At 38.9% G+C, this 20573-nt stretch overlaps 1 protein-coding gene across 1 annotated transcript in view; it reads left to right on the top strand.

Moving 5' to 3' along the window:
• The window catches only part of ppp2r5b (protein phosphatase 2, regulatory subunit B', beta), a 47584-nt gene that overhangs the window by 16111 nt on the left and 10900 nt on the right, over positions 1-20573 (top strand). Inside the window, exons 2-7 of the mRNA XM_007248091.4 lie at positions 5459-5655; positions 9404-9505; positions 9595-9687; positions 12245-12375; positions 12696-12755; positions 17359-17467. Coding sequence (XP_007248153.2) covers positions 5459-5655; positions 9404-9505; positions 9595-9687; positions 12245-12375; positions 12696-12755; positions 17359-17467 — 692 coding nt within the window. The remainder of the gene's footprint in view (positions 1-5458; positions 5656-9403; positions 9506-9594; positions 9688-12244; positions 12376-12695; positions 12756-17358; positions 17468-20573) is intronic.

Below are 20573 nucleotides of genomic sequence, written 5' to 3' on the forward strand. Positions count from 1 at the left end.
TCCTAACTTTTTGAGTAGAGCTCCTGACTTGTAGCAGAACTCCATGTAAATTTTTTTACTTGGAACTCGGAAATGGCAACATCCATGTTCATATTGTACACTGCATTAGCAACTGGAAATGTTGGGCTATGTGAAGAAATAACTTTACAGGAGAAGAAAAATATTGTTACAGGCTTAATTCTTATCTTTAATTATTTTATTCCTGTTGAATCATTTTGTTGGTCCATTCCTCATGACATTTTGATGCACTGTAAAGAGCAGCTGCCATTTGCAAATGGTGTGAAACCATAAAACCAACCAAGAAACAGAAACAGCAAAAGAAAATATGCAAGCAAAAAATGCTCTGCTTTGCCTGTTCTTCTGCAGTGCTGCTGTTTTTACCGTATTCCCCCAACCGCTAGGTGCTGAGGCGGTTTTGGCGGCTCCGAAAATAGAGCAGCAGCTCATCAGCCACCCAAACACAGTAACCGTTATTTAACGAGAGAGTCTCTGTGCTCAGAGAGACAGGGATAGAAAGAGGGAGAGAGGAGAGAGAGAGAAAGAGAGAGATAGGTACCTACAGGGAGTGATGGAGAATGGAGAGAGGGTGGGGTAGAGGAAGAGTAGGAATAGAGAGAGGCCGAGTGAAGGATGACATCATCCCTGTTGCTCTCTCCACCCCACTTTCTCTTGCACTGCCATTTCGTCCATTTCTTTCTCCCTCTATTGCTCACTGTCTATTCTCTCTCCCTCTCTATGTCTCTCTCTCGCCCCCTCTGCCTCTCTCATTGGCTACACTATATTTAGCTGCAGCTTGGAGTTGAGGATATTAGAGGGTGTTTAATTCAGTGATGGCGAGGCTTGCTGCAGAGGGGCTTGCCCTTTAAGACATCCCTGTTAAAGTAATTTCAGTGAACAATTCACATTCACTTCAAACACTGCAGTTTACTAAATCCATTTACTTTCTATTCACACATCGCTTTAACTCTGTTCACACCATATTTAAACATATCACTCCATTCACTCCAAATGTACATTTTTTACACAAACTAGTTTAACTCCTTTCACTTTATAGAGCATCCCAGTTTAATTGCATTTTCACATATATCAGCTCAGTTAACTTCTTGTTCACACATCAATCGAACTTTATCAGTTCAATCCACACATGGCTTTTTATCATAATCCACTCCATATTCAAACACATGTATATCAGTTTAATTCAGTTAATTTTAGAACCACACACATCAGTTTAATTCAGTTTACTTTATATTTACACATATCAGTTTAATCCAGTTTACTCCATAATCAAACATATCAGTTTAACTACAGTTTACTTCATATTCACACACATTAGTTTAACTTCATTCACTTTTTATTTATACAAACAAAACTTCACAATTACATATAACAGTATATAACACATATAATCATTAATTCATTTTACCCTGTTTACACTTAGTGTATCTCAAATTCACACTATATTTACACTATAAATACACTTCTATATTTACACACATCAGTTAAATTCTCTTCTCTTCTCTTCTCTTCAGACAATTCAGCTTTTCTGTTCTGGTCTGTAGCGGTTTCATGGTCTTCTTTTCTCCTCACACACACACTTTGCACGCACACACACACACACACACACACACACACACGCGCACATTTTACCCCTCTCCTCGCATTCATCCATTTATCTAATTTTTTCGCCTTTCTCTTTTACTATCACTCTTTTTTGCTTCTTCTTTCTTTCCTCTTGATCTCCCTTTTTCACTGCTGTATCTGACACAGGCTGTGAAGGTTAAGTCTAATCCATTTTTAATGGAGAGTAATTGTATGAAGAGGTGGTGTACTGGGACTCCATAGTAGGAGCAAGAGAGATAAAGAGCAAGAAAGAAGAAAGAAAGAAAGAAGGAGAGAGAGAGAGAGAGAGATGGTGCATTTGGCACAAAAACAAACAAAGCAGTTGAAACCATGTTGTGTGTAAGTCTCTCTCCCCTGATGGGCAGTATTAGCTGTGTGTGTGTGTGCGTGTTTGTGTGTGTGTGTGTGTATGTGGTGAGCTGAACTGGATGGGGGGGTCTGTGATCGAGTCGGATCATAAGGCCTTGTCACAGTGCACTGAGGCCTAAGTGAGGCTAAGAGTGAGCAGGGTTTTAAAAGAAAGAACATCATAATCCTGTTAAGACAGAGCCGTGTCAGCATGTATCATTTTACAAATGCTCACTACTGCTCACAAAGCCATGAGCATTTACTCTCTCATCATTGGATGTGTGTCTGTGTCTGTGTGTTTTCTTGTATCTCTAATAAAGTACTTTAGCAGTGTATTAGCCACTTTACAGCAAATAATGTTTACACTGGAAAATGTCACAGGATGTAGTGTAGTTCTGATGGAGGTCTATGAGAACTGTGAAAAAAATAATGCAGTTCAAATAATTGATAAATGTAGTGAGGCACAAACTGTTAGTGTGAAATTTGTAGTTATAGACTGTAAGAGTCCAAGCTTTAAAGTGTTACAGATAGGAATTTGGACTGGTTGTTAATGTTTGATTATGTTGGGATTATGCAAGTGTTGATGTTGGATTTATGGACTGTTAGTGTTGAGTTTGGGGTTTTGGACTGTAAGTGTTGAGTTTGGGGTTATGGACTGTAAGTGTTGAGTTTGGGGTTATGGACTGTAAATGTTGAGTTTGGGGTTATGAACCATAAGTTTTGAGTTTGGTGTTATGGACTAAGTGTTGAGTTTGGGGTTATGGACTGTAAATGTTGAGTTTGAGGTTTTGGACTGTAAGTGTTGAGTTTGGGGTTTTGGACTGTAAGTGTTGAGTTTGGGGTTATGGACTGTAAATGTTGAGTTTGGGGTTTTGGACTGTAAGTGTTGAGTTTGGGGTTATGGACTGTAAATGTTGAGTTTGGGGTTTTGGACTGTTTGGGGTTATGGACTGTAAATGTTGAGTTTGGGGTTTTGGACTGTAAGTGTTGAGTTTGGGGTTATGGTCTGTAAATTATGAGTTTGGGGTTATGGACCATAAGTGTTGAGTTTGGGGTTATGGACTGTAAATGTTGAGTTTGGGGTTTTGGACTGTAAGTGTTGAGTTTGGGGTTTTGGACTGTAAGTGTTGAGTTTGAGGTTATGGACTGTAAATGTTGAGTTTGGGGTTATGGACTGTAAGTGTTGAGTTTGGGGTTATGGACTGTAAATGTTGAGTTTGGGGTTTTGGACTGTAAGTTTTGAGTTTGGTGTTATGGACTGTAGGTGTTGAGTTTGGGGTTTTGGACTGTAAGTGTTGAGTTTGGGGTTATGGACTGTAAGTGTTGAGTTTGGGGTTATGGACTGTAAGTGTTGAGTTTGGGGTTATGGACTGTAAATGTTGAGTTTGGGGTTATGGACCATAAGTGTTGAGTTTGGGGTTATGGACTGTAAATGTTGAGTTTGGGGTTTTGGACTGTAAGTGTTGAGTTTGGGGTTATGGACTGTAAATGTTGAGTTTGGGGTTTTGGACTGTAAATGTTGAGTTTGGGGTTTTGGACTGTAAGTGTTGAGTTTGGGGTTATGGACTGTAAATGTTGAGTTTGGGGTTTTGGACTGTTTGGGGTTATGGACTGTAAATGTTGAGTTTGGGGTTTTGGACTGTAAGTGTTGAGTTTGGGGTTATGGACTGTAAATGTTGAGTTTGGGGTTTTGGACTGTAAGTGTTGAGTTTGGGGTTATGGTCTGTAAATTTTGAGTTTGGGGTTATGGACCATAAGTGTTGAGTTTGGGGTTATGGACTGTAAGTGTTGAGTTTGGGGTTTTGGACTGTAAGTGTTGAGTTTGAGGTTATGGACTGTAAATGTTGAGTTTGGGGTTATGGACTGTAAGTGTTGAGTTTGGGGTTATGGACTGTAAATGTTGAGTTTGGGGTTTTGGACTGTAAGTGTTGAGTTTGGGGTTATGGTCTGTAAATTTTGAGTTTGGGGTTATGGACTGTAAGTGTTGAGTTAGGGGTTATGGACTGTAAATGTTGAGTTTGGGGTTTTGGACTGTAAGTGTTGAGTTTGAGGTTATGGACTGTAAATGTTGAGTTTGGGGTTATGGACTGTAAGTGTTGAGTTTGGGGTTATGGACTGTAAATGTTGAGTTTGGGGTTTTGGACTGTAAGTTTTGAGTTTGGTGTTATGGACTGTAAGTGTTGAGTTTGGGGTTATGGACTGTAAATGTTGAGTTTGGGGTTTTGGACTGTTTGGGGTTATGGACTGTAAATGTTGAGGTTGGGGTTTATGGACTCTGAGTGTTGCGGATGGAATTTTGTACTGAGTGTTGATGTTTGGTTCTTGCACAGTAAGTGTAGAGTTGGGGTTATGGACTGTTAGTGTTGAGGATGGGATTAATGCACCCTAAGTGTTGATGTTTGATTTATGCACATGAAGTGTTGACAGTAAGTGTTGAGTTTGGGGTTATGGACTGTTAGTTCTGAGTTTAGGGTTATGGACCATATGTGTTGAGTTTGGGATTATGGACTGTAAATGCTGAGTTTGGGGTTTTGGACATTATTATTTTTAAACATCACTAACAAAAAATGTGTTTAAATTTACAATGTACTTTTATTGACATCACTGTTAGCTTTGACCTCACATTCGATCGGCTTAGAGGCATTTTTTTAGTGCCAATATCTCATAATACTGGCACTCTTAAAACACCTCTGTAGGGCTCTGAGTTGTCCAGCGGATTAGGGCACTGCCACTATGATCAGGAGATTGCCGGTTGAAATCCTGTTCATGTAGCTTGCCATTGCCTACCAGAGCCCAGTTGGGGCACAATTGGCCTGGCTCTCTTCTGGTGGGTAGATGGCGCTCTCACACTACATCCCTCCAAAGGGTGATGTCAATCAGCACAAGGCGACTGTGAGCTGATGTATCAGAACCGAGTCACTGCACTTTCCTCTGAGTGCGCTGTGATGCTGCTCAGCAATGCTGCATCAGCAGCAGTTCAAAAGGGGCGGTGGTGACTTCACATGTATCAGAGGAGGCATATGGGTGTTGGGGCATCACTAGTGATAGGTGGATTCCTAATGAGTGGGTTGGGTATTTGGCCGTGCAAACTTGGAGAAAATGAGTTAAAATTTTTGAAATAAAAATTACACAAAAAACACCTCTGTAAGCACCAGTTTAGATAAGGAGAGACTAAATCATATGCCTGGAAAAAAAGAGATTCCTCAGCATTTCATTTACATAGTGTTTGCTTCTATATCTGAGCTATGTGTCTTCTCAGATTTAGGTACATTGTCTTGATATTAACTGTGGGCATAGTCGTAACAATGTAAACAAAGTAGTGCTGTACCATGAGATATTGTAAGTGGTGTGCTGAGCTTCAGGATCCAGCACACCATCACAACCAAAATCTCACTGTATAGCAGTACCTCAAACTTTCACCTGCTTTCCTACTCACATTTAAAAGTAAGTAATTACACACAGTCATTTCATCTCTCTCTTTCTCTCTCAGATGCCCCGGTGGCAGAGCTGCATGACCTGTTCTGTAAGAAGCTGCAGCAGTGCTGTGTTCTCTTCGACTTTCTGGACTGTGTGGCGGACCTAAAGGGGAAAGAGATCAAGCGGGCAGCGCTGAATGAACTAGTGGAGAGTGTGGCCACCAGCCGCGGTGTCCTCATTGAGCCTCTCTATCCCGAGGCCATCAAGATGGTGAGATGGACAGCATGGTGGGAACGAGGGAATGAAGATAAAGAGAGAAAGTGACATGATTATGGGATAAGTAGAGGAAAAGAGGGCAAAGGAGAAATAAAGTTGTGTTGAATTAGTTAACCCTTCGAGGCGTTACAGCCTAAGTGTAAAAAAGAAAATATTTAGGGACCGTATAGTTTTGCTAACATTGATGTTTTGACCAGCCCAGTTGAGCTTATTTGATGAGATTTATGAGCACATAAACCAACCTGTATGACACCCAAGCAGGGCAAATTTAATCCATTTTACTTCAATTCAAATTCATGTAAATAACACACTTTACAGTAAATGCAAAGCAGCTTTTACTCACTTAAGTTAGGAGTTAGAAACATTAAAAGGAACCAAGAATCAAAAGGGGAACCCATCCATTCTGATCAACAGTGGATAACACAACAAATACAAGCAGTTAGCACACAAATAAGGGAACAATGAGAATAACTGCACAAAGAGATTATGAGGAGCTATGCCTAATGCAGAAGCAGGTTACGAATTATGAGAATGTGAGTTTATAGCCCATAACCCACACTTCTACTCAGTTATAAAACTCTTGCATCTGGACTACTTTTTCGGTCACATGACATCGCGTTCAGTAGATCCTCCATTTCCACTGGCTGTTGTGTTTACATGGATCTCCTTGAAAATGCGCTCCCAAAGTGCAATTACAGTGCGTAGCAGTGAACAAATAGCTATTTTATCAAACACAAGGAGACGAAACTCTGAGATGTGGATCTGGACGGGACTAAAATTACAGGACGACCACCAAGTTCAGCGAAAAACAGTATGTAATTCAGCCTGGACGTCTGAGAAAAACACATACATGTTTGTTCCGGATGGGAATAAATTCACAGAGGAGCCCTCCATAAAAGTGAAAATTACCCCAGGAGTTAGCGTGAAAGCCTTCCCTAGATCTTCCCTAATCTTGAAAAGGCAGGCACCAGCACCCAGCCATGAATAGCCTTGCATTGCCATCAAGTGCACAGCTGGGGGCAGCTCAAAACATGGGAGAGATAGAAGGAAAAAATAAGAAGTCAAATCAGAAGAATTTAAGAAATAGTCTGGTGTAGGACATGCAAGAGAATTAGTTAGAAGATACCCTCCCAGCCTGCTACTATTATTAAATAAAAAAACACATTAGATATATTTAATGCCACTTTGTGTTACTCAGTGAAAACAACTTTAAAAATGACCTTACACCTAAAAAATCTGGTTTAGTCTACTAATTTGTCCATATAAGTAAACCTGTCACTTTATTAAAATTAAAATTTTCTGTGCATGCCTCTGCGGAGTTCTTAAACCTAAGAAGAACAAAACAAAAGAACGTCTTAATTCACAATTTAGTACATATTGATGTTGATAGCATATTGATAGCGGCTCCCTGATGCCCGCAAGTCATCTAAAATATCCCAGAAATTAGTACATTGTATATCGACCCGCTTGCGCACATTTCTGAGGGAAGTGAGACAGGGACAGAGAGTGACAGACATAATGAGTGAGACATACAGAGCATCCTGATTGGTCTATTTTTTGCTCCGCCAAGCAATCAGTGTGCTCAGTGGGTGGGATTTACTCTCTCTTTGAAAGCAGTACAGTGTATAAGCAGGGTAAAATGAACATTGTTGTTTTATTCTATAAACTACAGACACCATTTCTTCCAAATTCCAAATAAAAATATTGTCATTTAGAGCATATTTAAAAAGTTCATATAATAACGTTTTAAGAGTTTAGAAATCAATATTTGGTGGAATAACCCTGGTTTTTAATCTCAGTTTTCATGCATCTTGGCATGTTCTCCTTCACCAGTCTTACACACTGCTTTTGGATAACTTTATGCCACTCCTGGTGCAAAAATTTAAGCAGTTCAGCTTGGTTGATAGCTTGTGATCATCCTTCTTCCTCTTGATAATATTCCAGAGGTTTTCAACTTGGTAAAATCAAAGAAGCTAATCATTTTTAAGTGGTCTTTTATTTTGTAATATGTATATATATATTACATACAGATATTGCAGTGACAAATCGTTTTTGTAGGGTGGTATGTCATAATGCTAAGGCATAATCTGGGTCTGGGAAATTGGCCTTATGTGCTCACAAATATCCAGACAGATATTAGACAAATTCAGCCATTGCTGATGCAGGATTTCAAAGCTTTTACAGTTTCTTATGAGTCTGGTGTATTCATGCTCTATGTTCAGTTGAGTCATGGAGCTCCATACAAGAGCTTTGGGATGAGATAAAGTAGAGTTTGCAATCTAGAAGTAATCGTCCATTGTCATTACATTAGCTGACTAAGGCTCTGGTGGCTGAATATGGGACTGTTAAAGGGCTTAATAGGTTGAGGGGGGCTCTCTGTATATATAATCTTGGTTATAGAAGAGCCGGTGGAAGCAGCTGTATATAACCTAAAAAACAGATGAGAGTTTATTCTGCATTTGTTGGAGTATCTGTCTTCTTTACCCTCCAGGGTAGGCTTTCTAGTAGATTTTTAGAACATTGCTGTGAGGATTTGACTGCATTTAGTATAACTGTGTTATTGAGGCCAGAATGCTGGAAGATCACCATTCCAGCTCATCTCCAACTGTATTCAATGGAGTACCATCATCTCAGAGAACACAATTGTACTGCCTCAAAGCTCTGGAGGATCTGGGGGCTTAATACCACTCTAATATGCAATTTTATTGTCAACACTTTTCTACAGGGACTAGCGGAGCTAGTAGAATACTTAAAAGGCCGGTACACAAATATTTGTGCATAGTGTATGCTATTTTTTTAATTCAACTCTGATTACTCACTTATTTATAGTTGTAGCTGAAAACATGAAGCTATTTTCTTTACTGGATTTGTTTCCTATGTAAGTCAATGTAAGTATCAGTGGTTTTGAACTTAATGAACGTAATGTACTTAATGTAAGCATTAGTTTGCGTTTGTTATTTTGGACTGGATTTGTGAATTTGCTGAAAAGCTTAATTTAGCCATAATAATATGTACTATTTCACATTTGTCTATGATGACTTGTAATTCAATGCTGCTCTCACTTTTTTCTTGGAGGTAAATTCCAGTGAAAGCTGTTTTTGAGTTATAATAATAGTAGTAATGAGTAATAACTAAAACAATAATTTTCCTAATTCATCATGCTAAACTGTGGCTAAGAATTCAGTCTGAAAACAGTGTGAATACTGTGAGGTATTTTTTATTTGTTGTTAGTTTCACTTTGATGTTGCCGCAAAAACAATTCTCATTCCAGCAAAAATGTAATTCAACACTGCACTAAGTTCAGCTTGGAAGAAGAAGTTAAGCTTGTTCTTTTCTGAGTCACTGACTTAAAAACAGGGTTTCAACCACTTTTACAAGAACTGCTCTGCAATTTGCTTTAGCTTCCACTGACATGCCAAAAGTCATAGGATATCAGTATGTAAGCTGATCATGAAATGTTACCTCAGGGGGTGACTTGGGAATGCCCAAGTCTTGAGAGTGAGGCTAAACACTGGCCAGCTAACTTAAAGTTAAACTACTTATTAATATATGGAGGCAACAAGTCGACTCAATTTGTAATAAAAAAAATTGATTCTATTTATGTATTTAAAAAAGAATGGACAAATAATATGTGTATTTGTGTGTTATATTTAGTCAAAGTATTTTAAAAGTCATGTTCGTTCTTTTTCGAAAAAAGTGGAATGGAAATGTGACCTTTTTCTCATTCTCTCTTTCTCTCTAGATTTCAGTGAACATCTTCCGGACTCTCCCGCCCAGTGAAAACCCAGATTTTGACCCAGAGGAGGACGAACCCACACTGGAGGCCTCCTGGCCACATCTACAGGTTCATATACACACCTTCACACTCCCTTGAATAATATCTAATCACATTTTAGCGTGTTTATTTTTATCTTTCTCTTCATCTCTCTCTAGTTGGTGTATGAGTTCTTCTTGCGCTTCCTGGAGAGTCCTGATTTCCAGCCCTCTATGGCCAAACGTTACGTGGACCAGAAGTTTGTTCTACAGGTACATATCTTTCTGCGTGTGTGTGTTAGTATACTATATATATACAGGGTCTTTCTTGCATTAGGGTGACATGTACTTTTGGGATTTTAATTAATCTGGGTGGGATTAGTAAATGTCGGTGATTTTTTATTGATTTCACATCAGCATTTGCTTCTAACTTTGCCAAGCATTGGTGATATGCTTTGCATCCACATCACCTATTGGCGCATATTGTGATGTGTCTGCGTATGTAAGTACATGGACACATCATCCACGTCAATAGCACAGTTTGACCTGAGAGGGCGCTGCAGAGGCAGAAATTACCACAATAAAAGCGTTTTTTATAACACTTAGGAAATGTTTATACAAAATTTAAGGAGGACTGGCATGTTTCATTACTTTAAAGGAGCACATTTTAGCTACTGAAAATAAAAAATATGGTTTAGGGTTTAGTGCATCTTTAAGACTACTTATTAGTTTTGGTAAATGTATATGTTCTGTATGTAATGTTGATTAACAAAGCTGCATACATTTAGAGATCAATTTTATTCTGTCCTGCACTTACACACACACTGCCATGGTCCTACATCTTAGCCTTACTTGATGCTAGGGCTGTGAGAAATTATCAATATCTTATTGTATTGCATAAATGTAACAGTATTGATTTTAAATTATTAGATTACATAAAGGTTTGGTGTCAAGACAGTGGTTTATTTTTTTGTGTTTTGTGTTTAAACCCCCGCCCATTAAATAGCAGTGTTGTTCTCTGTTGGTCAAGCCCACTTACATGTTTTTTACTCAAATTTTATAAAAGATATGTTTGTTTTTTTTAATTGTATGCCTAAATACAATAGTCTTCGGTTTGTCCTCAGGCTCCTCATTTATTAAAACCAAAACATGGTCACTATACCTTAAATACACAAAGCTCTAAGCTTTGTCCTTGCTTGCTGCTTGCTTGTCAATGGTCTGGTATTACTTTTAGCAAGGTCAGTTACAGGTGCTCTGTACGTATGATGGATGACTTGTGAGGGTATTTCATTACTGTTCCAGTTCTCTGTGCTTTGAGGTCCATTTCAGCTACGCGCTGACCTATTCACCTGCGTCTTGTTTGTTTCTTGTTTCACCTGTGCCTTTCTATGATGTCATCCATCAATGTATACAATATCTGTGTGTCTTATTAGACTTTGAAAAGGGCTGCAGATTCTTTAAAAGCTTTTAAAAATCTCAGATTTTTTCACATCCCAAAGATGCTCTGTTAGATTCAGGTCTGGTGACTGTGAAGGCCACTGAAGAACACTAATCTCATTGTCATGTTCATAGAACTATTTTGAGACTTGTGCTGTGTGACGTGGTACGTTATCATGCTGGGAGTAGCTGTTAGAGCTGCTAATAGCTGGAGATTTATGCTGTTGGAGACCAATTTTAAATGGTACCTTTGGTTTTCCTCAGCAGAAATGCAGATTCATCAGATCAGACTAACTTTTTAATCCTTATCTTGTCTTATTTTTAGTGAGTCTTTGCTCACTGCAGCCTGAGCTTTTTGCAGCTTTTGTGCAGCAAAATGCCTTTCTTCTCTCTAAGGTTGTACAGAGTTATAGTGGTCTAGAGTTACTGTAGCCTTTCTAGAGCTTCCAGAATTAAAAATAAACAATATACAATGAATAATTTACAGTGGTGTGAAAGTGTTTGCCCCCTTCATGATTTCTTTTTCTGTTTTTGCATGTTTGTCACTCTTGATGTTTCAGATCATCAAAAAAATTTATATTATTCAAAGACAACACAAGTAAACACCATATGCAATTTGTAAAGGAATGTTTTTAACATTAAGGGAGAAAATAAATCCAAACCTACATGGCTCTGTGTGGAAAAAGTGTTTGCCCCCCCAGTTTAAACATACTGTAACTGTGGTTTATCACAAGAGCACAGCGACAACTCATTCATGAGGCCACAAAAGACCCCACAACCAACCTCAAGCTGAAACAATCTTGGGTTCTACAGCAGGACAATGATCCGAAACACCAGCAAATCCACCTCTGAATGGCTGAAGAAAAACAAAAAGAAGCATTTGGAGTGGCCTAGTCAAAGTTCTGACATGAATCCTATCGAGATGCTGTGGCGTGATCTATAAAAGTTGGGTCATGCTGGAAAACCCTCCAATGTGATGGAATTACAACAATCCTGTAAAGAAGAGTGGAGCACACTCTTCCTCCACAGGATTGTAAAAGATTCACTGCAAGTTTCCTCAAACGCTTGATTGGGTGGAACCACCAGTTACTAGGTTTAGGAGTAAACACTTTTTCACACAGGACCATGTAGGTTTGGATTTTCTTTTCTCCATTAATAATGAAAATCTTCATTGTCATTGACTTATATTGACATTTGTTTGATGATCTGAAGCATTTAAAAGTGACAAACATAAGAAATGATGAAGAAGGCAAACACTTTTCACACCAATGTAATTATGCATACCAAACATGTATTTAACCATAATGTCCTGTTAAAAAAAATGTCCTGTCCATAATAAACTGTGAGGTATAGTAATAACTATATTGTGACTGCATTATGATTATGTTCCCAGCTGCTGGAGCTATTTGATAGCGAAGACCCCAGAGAGAGGGAATATCTGAAGACCATCCTGCACCGTGTCTATGGCAAACTGCTCGGCCTACGAGCGTACATCCGCAAACAGATCAACAACATCTTCCTCAGGTTAGAAACACACACACACACACACACACATATACACACACGCTCATTTATTATTCTTGTTTGTGTTCTGGTTTATATTGACCTGACACACTTTTGTGGATTGTGTACATTTCTCACTGCGTGTCCCTAAAGTGTTCTACTATAGCTTTATCTCATGATTTATCTCCACACTAAACCATTGCTTCTCTACTTAATGACTCAGATGCCTTTGGGACGCTTACCTGTAATCTTGTTTAATAAGTGACTCCTTTAATAGTCAATTTCATTGACACATGACTAATCGATTATGATGAGTATATGAATACTTTTCAACCCTGCAGGTTCATTTATGAAACTGAGCACTTCAATGGAGTTGCTGAGCTGCTGGAGATTCTGGGCAGGTACGTGTTTGTGCTTCTGTTACAGTGTGTTTTAACCTGAGAAAGATCAGCTGTAGTGAGTTTAGTGTAGAAGTGTGTTTTTATATATAACTGGTTTTAGTTTCAGTCAGCTGTTCTAAGTTCCTTTTTTAAAGACCACAGCACACTGACGCAAAACACGACCAACCAAACCCATGTGGTTAGTGTGTTATACCATTGTGAGACTATTGGCTATTGACTAAGTTTTCCCTCCATTGAGACTGTTCTAGAATGCAGTAATTTCTTTGTACACTTTACAAGAATGTCCTCATCCATTCACATGCTTATAGGTGCTCTTTTCCATTCACACCATATTCTGGAATTGTCTTCTATTCTTACATTTCTTGTTCTACAATGTTGTTTTTCATTCATGCTGTTTTATGTCAGGATTAGACTACACAAATCCAGCCTGTGGTTATTACATGATTTTGTTGGAGCGGATGTCCAATGTCCGTGTGGTAGTGCATGTGTCTATATTTGTGGCCCATATTTGTGGGTATGATCAGTGCAGTCCTCTTGTGTGTGGTACCCTGTGACAGACCAGTGCCCTGTACAGAGAGTACACTGTACCTACTTTGCACCGAGACACTGACAAGGAGAAGATAAGAAGATGGATGGATGATCGAAGATGATTTCCACGTGGTGTTATGAAAATAACTCATTTTGGGAGATGGAACATGTCTAAAGCCCCGTCTCCTAATCTAACATTCTATAAAATACAATTCCTACCTCTCTTACAGTCATGACGAGTCTTTGAAACCATCTCCTAATTGTCTCCTTACTTTAACTCTACTATCTGTCTTTCTTTACTCCACTTATCAGAGAGGGGGGACTGGCAACCTACCACAAGTAGAAGCTACTCAAAACTATTCTTTACCTCTCCTCAGTCTCCTCCTGCATAATTGTAAACTGATAACATGTTCTAAACTAGCAAATGTCTGTTTACCAGACAAAGGTTTGGACACAACTTTTTATTCTGAATAGTAGTCATCCAGACTATGACGGATCACATAAGAAATCATGTACTAAACTTAAAAGCGTTAAATAAACCAAAAATATCTGGGGTGCTGTAAACTTGCGGTTTCTGAGGCTGGAAACTCTTGATCCTCCTTTCCTGGGGCGGTCCTAATGAGTGCCAGTTTCATCATAACATGTTTGATGGTATTTGCGTCTGCGCTTAAGAATTCTTAAAGTTCTTAGAAAGTTCTTAAAATGTTTTGAATAGACTGACCTTCATTTCTTGAAGTATTTATTCTTTCCTTAATTGAGTAGTTCTTGCCATAATATGGATTAGATCATTACGCAAATAGGACTATTCCCTGTATACAGACTCTACCTCTTCACAACTTTACAACTGATACTCTTACACACATTAAGAGCACAAGAAATTCAAGTACATAATTTGTGACAAGTGTTTTTTTTATTTGAAAAGTTAACTCTTGGCTGCGCTGTAATCTGGATACCATCCCAAGTAACTACCTTTAAAAAAAAACAACAACTAAGAAGAGCCTTTTTTTTTTTTTTTAGAATAATGAAAAAACACTGAATTTAGGGTTTGTCCAAACCTTTGACTGGTACTGTATACAGTGAAGCTGGCAACTACCTTTATATAATGTTATTAAAGTCACCTTAAGTTCTCTTTAAAAGATAAGACAGCCTATTCTATCCTTTTCCTGACACCCAGAAGTGGATTCATCGTTTTCTAAACTCAAAATTGACACATTTCTTGACCCTATGCAAGCATGTAAATGATGATTGGTCAGTGTCACACGTATAGTATTGGCGGTCTCCCAATCAAAACATGGCACAAATTAGTGAACATTAGATAAGACGAGGTGAAAGACACAAATGTTGTGTAGTCTGGGCTTGGCATAAGATTGTTTCCCTCAATTCACATCGTGAAATATTCTCCACATTCACACTGTTCTGGAAAGTCCTTGTCCATTCACAATGTTCTAGAGCATTTTCTTTTTTAAATATACTGTAAGTTCACAAGGTTTTTCTTATAATTACCCTGTTTAAAAAAAAAAGTTTTTTCTGTGGTCATACTGTTCTAAAATATTCTCCTTATAGCATTGAAATGTTATCCCTTATTCTCCCAGTAGCCTATATTCCAAAAGGTTGCTCTATATCATTCTTGATGTACTTTCTACTCATATTGTTCAAGAACATTTTCCTTCATTCTTATTGTTCCTGAATATTATTCCCATTCAAGAGCTTGAACTGCTCCTCCTGCTGAAGCCATTCTTAACTGTTCTTTCTTAAGAATATTTATTCATGTTCACACTGTTCTGAAAAGGTCTTCATTCACACTGTTGAATGTATAGAATGTTCTCCTCAATCCACACAGTTCTAAAATGCTCATTCTCTAGAATGTCCTTTTTGTTCACACTGCAGTTAAACAGTCACTTTCATTCATTCTGGTTCATTTTGCTCAGCAGCTGCTATTTAAAACATTGTAAAATAAGCGACAGCACAAAAGTGGCAGCGTTTGTTGGCGTTGTTGGGGTCAGTGTGCTTTGGCCTTGAAAATGAGTCAAAAATCATGAGGTGTTATGTAACTGATTATATTGCTGGATGCGAGTGAACACTAAGTACTGAAATACAGAGTCTTAAAAATGATAAAGTTGTGTATCGCCTTCCATCGCGGGAGGAAAAAAATAAAAAAATAATAATTTTATTATGCATCTTTGGAGTGTGGTGGTAACTGATACCCAGGGATGCTGGTAATTGCTTGAGAGCTACTTAGAGCAGCGTGTGGGCTTGCGAGTCAGACCCTTAGCAGGGGTTCAAACATTAGAGCTAGCTGCACTCTCCACCTCGCAGCTTGTTTTACTCGTTGGTGTTAGCGCTCTGTAGTTAGCGCTACTCTGCAATTTCCCGCCATGTTTTGGTCGTACAGTTTGTCTCAACGCAAACAAAATGGGGCCTGTTTTATAGCGCACTGGAACGCAGTGAACAAAGCCAGTGTTTGACGGATTGAGAGATGTTATTGTGGTGGTGGAGTGGGGGGGGGGGCAGGAGTAGGAGCAATAGATAGAGAGAGAGAGAGAGAGAGAGGGATGAGTCAGAGAGGGGTAGGGATGGAGGTCTACGTTCAGGTTGATGCTCATGGTATTTTTAGTGCCGCCCACACATTTTCTCTGATAACCAACCACAAGAGTGAGAGAGAGAGAGTAGATGGGGCAAACGACATGAAGTAGTGACAAAGATGATCTTGTTGTCACTTCCTGTCGCCCTCGTGCATTGTCCGTGTAAGGGCAAGGGAGGAGTGAGGGAGGCAAGAAAGAAAGAGAGGAGGAACACGAATGACGGGAAGATCTAAAAGGGAAGCGAAAGACAAAAGGAAGCAAATGAAGATGACGTGAAAAACGGAGAGAAAAACCTGAGGGAAAGAGAGAGATGAGAGAGGGATGAAATACCAAAAGACAAGCTCTTTTAATTGCTAGATGGAGAAGTGAGGGAAGAAAGCGAAAGAGGAGGAAGAAAGGAGGACACAGCAGAAGAAATGAGAGAGTGTGTATATATATATATGAGTGTGTTTGTGTTTGTGTGTAAGAGGGGCTGGGGTGGGCGGAGGGTGTAGCGGCTTAGCTATTGAACAGCAGTGTGGAGAATGTGTGTGTACAGAACATCATCAGGTCTACTGATACTAATCCTATTTACCTTCCCTCCTTCTGCCTTCCGCCTACACACTTCCCTCTATCCTCTGACTTCTCTCTCTAAAACACTGTCCTACTTCCTCCCAATCCCTTCTTCCCTTTCCTCTCATCACTCCCTCTTCACAACATCTCTTCTCTTCCCTTCTCTCTATATTGTTTCTTCTTTCTCTGTTTTGTCTCTTCTCTTCATTCTGTTTATTCTTTCTTTTTTCTGTTTTGTCTATTCTCTTCTTATGTCGTCTCTTCTCTCCACTCTTTTTCTTCCTTCTCTTTTTCTGTTGTGTCTTTTCTCATGTTGTCTCCCTACATGTCCATTCTGTTTTTTTCACTCCATTCTATTTCTTTCTTCTCTCCATTCTGTTTTGTCTCTTCTCTCATGCCATCTCTTCTCTTCAATCTGTTTCTTCCTTCACCTTTTCTGTTTATTCTCTTCATCTCTCATGTTGTGTCCTCATATCTCCATTATGTTTCTTCCTTGTATTTTCTTTATTTTTTCTCTTTGTTTATTTTCTTCTCTGTTTCTTTTTTCTATGGGTGTCTTCTCTTTAATTTAATTCTCTCTTCTCTTCTCTTTCTTGGAGTGCCCTTTTTTATTTTCCATTCTTCTCTTTTCTTGATCATTTAACTGTAATTCTATTACTTTCTCAATTCTTCTATCCATTTCATCTTCTCTCGTTTTTCCTTTCTTACTTTTGTTCTCCATTCTTACTTCTCTTCTCTTTATTTTGTTTTGTCTCTTTTCTTCACTTCTCTCTGTTTTGTCTCTTCTCTTCACTCTTTTATTCTCTTCGCTTCTCCTCTCTCTGCTTTGTCTCTTCTTATCTCTTCTCTTCACTTCTCTCTGTTTTGTCTCTTCTTTTCACTCTTCTATTCCCTTCACTTCTCCTCTCTCTGCTTTGTCTCTTCTCTTCTCCTGTTTTCAGTATCATTAATGGCTTTGCTCTGCCTCTGAAATCGGAGCATAAGCAGTTCCTGGTGAGGGTCCTGATCCCCCTGCACACTGCCAAGTCTCTCTCCATCTTTCATGCGCAGGTTAGAGTCACACACATGTAACCATGCATAAAAACACATTCACACGTTTACTGTGTATCTGTGAATCAATGTTACGGGGTTAGAGTCCACAGTGAGGCGCTGCAGACTAATGCGTGGAAGTGCTCCTCTCAGTGGGAGGAGAGGGCATGAGGGGTGTGTGTGTGTTATGCAGATAATAGTAATGCCTCATATGGCTCATAGCTCATTCTTTGAACTTGACATTTACCTCCTAGGAGCATCTCAGTAGCCTAGTTCCAGTGTGTTTGTGAGTGGCGAGGCTTCTTGCCCTACATTCTGTCTGTCTCTCTCTTCCTCTGTCTCTCTCTCTCTGGTCTGTCAATATCTCTTTATACATAATTCAGTCCTCACACTCCAGGCTGTTTACAGTTGTAATGCCCTGCAAGGACACCCGAGCACCCGAGGCTCTCCAAGAGAATGTCTTTGCGAGGCCAGGCCTATTTCTCTCTCTCTGTCTCTCTCGCTTTCTCTGCTTACTCAGACATAAAGCCTGGCCAAAATGCCCTCCTCGGTTTACTTTTTAAAGGCCCCTCAAGCACATTTCTCAGCCAGCAGATGCACCATGCCTGAGACACTACGGTGTATGACACTGTACAGTAGCCCAAAGCTTCTCACTGTTCAAGGTCTCCCTTTAGACTGTACAGCATGAAGTACTTGGTGCTGAAGCAGAAGCTAAAAATACATAAAACCAGTTATGTAGGCATAAATAGATTTTTATGTAGGCCTATAAAATGTTTGCATGTATTTGCATTTAAAAGCAGTTTTCTAAGTATTCAAGTAGTCATGTGAAGAGCATAGGAAGAATTCTAAGGTCTCTAAAACTCAAATGAAGAAATCTCTATTAGACACAGCTACCTAGCTTCTCCACTTTGTAGGTGTAAAGACGCTCATCATGTTGGTCATCCTTTAGTCATTCATCAATGATCACACGATGCTACTATTCTCAGTTCAGCAGAGACACTAAAGTGTTTAAAAACTCCAGCAGCACTGCTGCAGTGTCTGAACATACCACTACTGTGTCAGTGTCACTTCAGTGTTGAAAATGACCCAACCCCCAAATAATAGCTGCTCTAGGGTGGTCATTTTGGTCCTGACCATCAAAGAACAGGGTAAAGACTACAGTCTGTAATTATAGAACTACTACTATGTGGGCAGCAATACATATTCGGGTAGTCCTGTAAAAACATCAGACAAGACAATACTGTAGGATCCACATACAGTAAACACAACCAATATACACCTCAATACACTTCAGTATACAGTAAAACGTGTCCTCTCACAAAAGGCACAACTTTTGTCCAGTGAAGACAACTTGGAAAATGTTTAAGTACCATCCAGGTCTTATCTCTGCTGACTCAAAGCACTGCAGTAGACTTTTTGACACAGCCTATTTCAGCTTTTGTAGGAAAAAGGGCATTGTTCAAATCAAATTTGCAGACTGCTGACGATGGCACCATTTTAAAAGTTTGCTTCCAGGTATGAAAATTGGTTGAAAAATGACATACAGTACTTTAGTAGTCTATCGGAGACAGGATCTCACTTTTACAGGTCTCCTAGTTACACCTTTTGACCATAGCTGGAATCTCAAATTCAAACACTTTGCAGGGCTTGCTAAGCAGAGACTTAGAGCTCAGACAGTATGTCACATATTTAGGAAAGTTGCAGAGAATGTAATGATTTTGTTCTGCCATAATACAGTAACTGCAATCTCTGAGAACAAATTTGATAAATTTTGCATCTTAAAAATACGATTGTCATTGCTTGTTTGACTACACAGGCTTAGGATACTAAAGAGGAGACATGTGTGAGATTACTGAGCTCTTTATCTCAGGAGACACATTTAAGCAGCAGAAGTATTTATGCTAAAGTCTCCTTTGTCTTTCCTCATTGTTGTCTAGAAGAAACTACAGACATTGTTTTTTTTTCACACAAACAATATTTTGATTTTTCTATTTTTTTTATTTTCCTATGGAAGATTATTAGTTATCCCTTTGTGCAGAAACAAGCAACATTGGGTAATAACTTATTTGAATTAGAGACCTTAATTATTTTTAAATACTTAATGTACCTTCAACATATGTTCAACTTAATAAATAATAATCTTAAACCTGGTCCTTACTCTATACCCAACCTTAACCTCAACCCAAAACATTAAACTAATTTCCACATTAGTCCTAAGTCATGATCCAAATTCTAACCACATCTCTTACACTGCTAAAAATGACCAGGTGATTTATGAACAGTTTGAAAATATGTATCTATTCTATAGAAGATTAAAGTGTCCTGTTCAATGTAGTAAAGTATAGCTAATGTTATTTAATGTGTGTTAAATGGTGAGGTGTTATCTTGTGAGTGAGATTTAACACTGGTCAGTTTAAAAAAAAGACTTGATAGGACAGTGCCAGATGGGACTGATGAGCCCCCATTGCCTCTATTGACATGCTGCATGTCAGCGTACATACAGTGCAGCTACATTACTTTCACAGAGGCTCATATTTTAACAACAATAATATGTTTAGTGTGAGGGAAAAAACTGTGTAAATTAGATTTTCCATCAAAACATGGCTTTAAGGACTGGATTGGGATCCTATAGACTGTAAACTAGTGAGCAGCTGAACTTTAGCTTACCTATGACTGCACAGTGTTACATAGTAACAGTGTGTTCTGTTTGCATAGGAACTAATGAACATAAGCGCTGTTAAGTCAGGTGGTTTTAAACAGGTATTTTAGTGATTAGGCCTCACAGAGCTGAGAGAAGCAGGTGACATTACAGGCTTTACACTGTCAGTAAGCTGGCTCTTCATTTCTGATTTATCTGTTTCGGGCTAAGCCAAATCAAAGGTGTGCGGCACATTCATTGTTAAAATCTGCTTTTGAGACTTAGCTGAAGTCCATTTGTCAACGGGTCTCTATTGGCTCCATATAGGCCATGAGAGAATATAGGGCACACGTACTGAATGGACTCTGACTGAGTCATTTAGTTCATTTTTGTTTATAAATCGTGCCTTATATATATATATATATATATATACACATATACATAACATTCTTTCAACATAAGCACACACACATACTCTCACACAACTGC

The sequence above is a fragment of the Astyanax mexicanus genome, chromosome 8 (assembly GCF_023375975.1).
Source record: "Astyanax mexicanus isolate ESR-SI-001 chromosome 8, AstMex3_surface, whole genome shotgun sequence".
Classification (NCBI taxonomy): Eukaryota; Metazoa; Chordata; class Actinopteri; order Characiformes; family Acestrorhamphidae; genus Astyanax; species Astyanax mexicanus.